The following is a 1,425-nucleotide window of genomic DNA, read 5'->3' on the forward strand; positions in this document are numbered from 1 at the left end:
ATTAGATAAGAGAATGGTGAGATTGACTTTAGGTGTGAGTGTCCAATCACATGACTTTCTTATAAGAAATGATTTATATATGTGTGCTTTGAAAAAAATGCAATAAAGGAATTGAAAGTGCTTGTCTTTTCTCTAACGTCTAACACGGGAACAAATCTATGACTTTCTTATTATCTTTGAATTCAAATTGCTTAGAAGAAATGCAAGAGAATTAAAAAAAGAGCTTCCTTTTTTTTTCTTTGAAGTTCTTGTATGAGTTTGACCCGTGTGTCCAAATCAACCATTATTAGTGTAATTTATTGTTCCAATTTGAACACGGAAACAACTATACAAAAAGTTGTTCCCCCTGTTGAGATTGGATCAATAATGGTGATGCGTTAGGGGATGATCACATCATAACAGCTGTGGTTATCCCCACACCATATTTTACTATTTAAGGGGATGCCTATCTATAAATAGTTAAGGGGATGGAGGACGAAGTCCATTCAGCTTTCTTTAACTATTTCTCTTTGTTTTCCTCTTGGATTTCCACCCCTTTATCCTTCCAAACACTTTTATTCATTTTACTTCAAATAAATTATCAGGATAAATCAAGTCTTTGGGAGTTGAGCCATGGCTATTAGAACTTCGAGATCTCCTAAAGCCATCTTCTCTTCATCTTCTTCCCCTCGTTCCAACTGGATCTATGATGTTTTCTTGAGTTTCAGAGGCGAAGACACACGCAAAAACTTCACCGACCACCTTCACTTTGCTTTGAGAGATGCTGGAATCAAAATCTTTAAAGATGACAATGAGCTCCGAAGAGGACAATACCTTGCATCCGAACTGATACAAGCAATCCAAGGATCCAGAATCTCTATTATCGTTTTCTCAAGGAACTATGCGGCTTCGAGGTGGTGCATGGAGGAACTTGTGGAAATTATGGAGTGTCGAAGAACTTTGAAGCAACTGGTTCTACCTATATTCTATGATGTTGAGCCCTCTAATGTGAGAAACCAGACGGGTAGTTTTGCAGAAGCATTCGCGAAACATGAAGAACATTACTTGTTGGACATGGACAAAGTTCTCAAGTGGAGAAGAGCTTTGTGTGAGGTTGCTAATTTGTCAGGGTGGGATCTAAGAACAACTGCAGATGGGTAAGTTCGTATAAGCAATAGTTTTGTCTTTCACCTACTATATTTTAGTACATTTATAGTATCACATTGCAATATGTTTTCTATATATACATATATTATAATATGAACATTTGTTTTATTAAGAACAAAACAAATCTAACATAGTCAAGTATAGTCATATATATCAGACATTATAAACAATGGAAGTTTTTAGGGTGGAACCACCTCAAAACTCTTTGCTTATTTCTTTCTCATTTTTTCTTGTTTTTATTTAATTGTACTTTATATTCTATCAATTTTTTTTTTTTTT

The 1,425-nt window shown here is 34.9% G+C and overlaps 1 protein-coding gene across 1 annotated transcript in view; it reads left to right on the top strand.

The window, feature by feature from the left end:
- The first annotated feature begins 612 nt into the window (after nt 1-612).
- The window catches only part of LOC132190774 (disease resistance protein RUN1-like), a 15,820-nt gene continuing 15,007 nt past the window's right edge, over nt 613-1,425 (top strand). Inside the window, exon 1 of the mRNA XM_059605822.1 lies at nt 613-1,136. Coding sequence (XP_059461805.1) covers nt 613-1,136 — 524 coding nt within the window. The remainder of the gene's footprint in view (nt 1,137-1,425) is intronic.

This window comes from Corylus avellana, chromosome ca8 (assembly GCF_901000735.1).
Source record: "Corylus avellana chromosome ca8, CavTom2PMs-1.0".
NCBI lineage: Eukaryota > Viridiplantae > Streptophyta > Magnoliopsida > Fagales > Betulaceae > Corylus > Corylus avellana.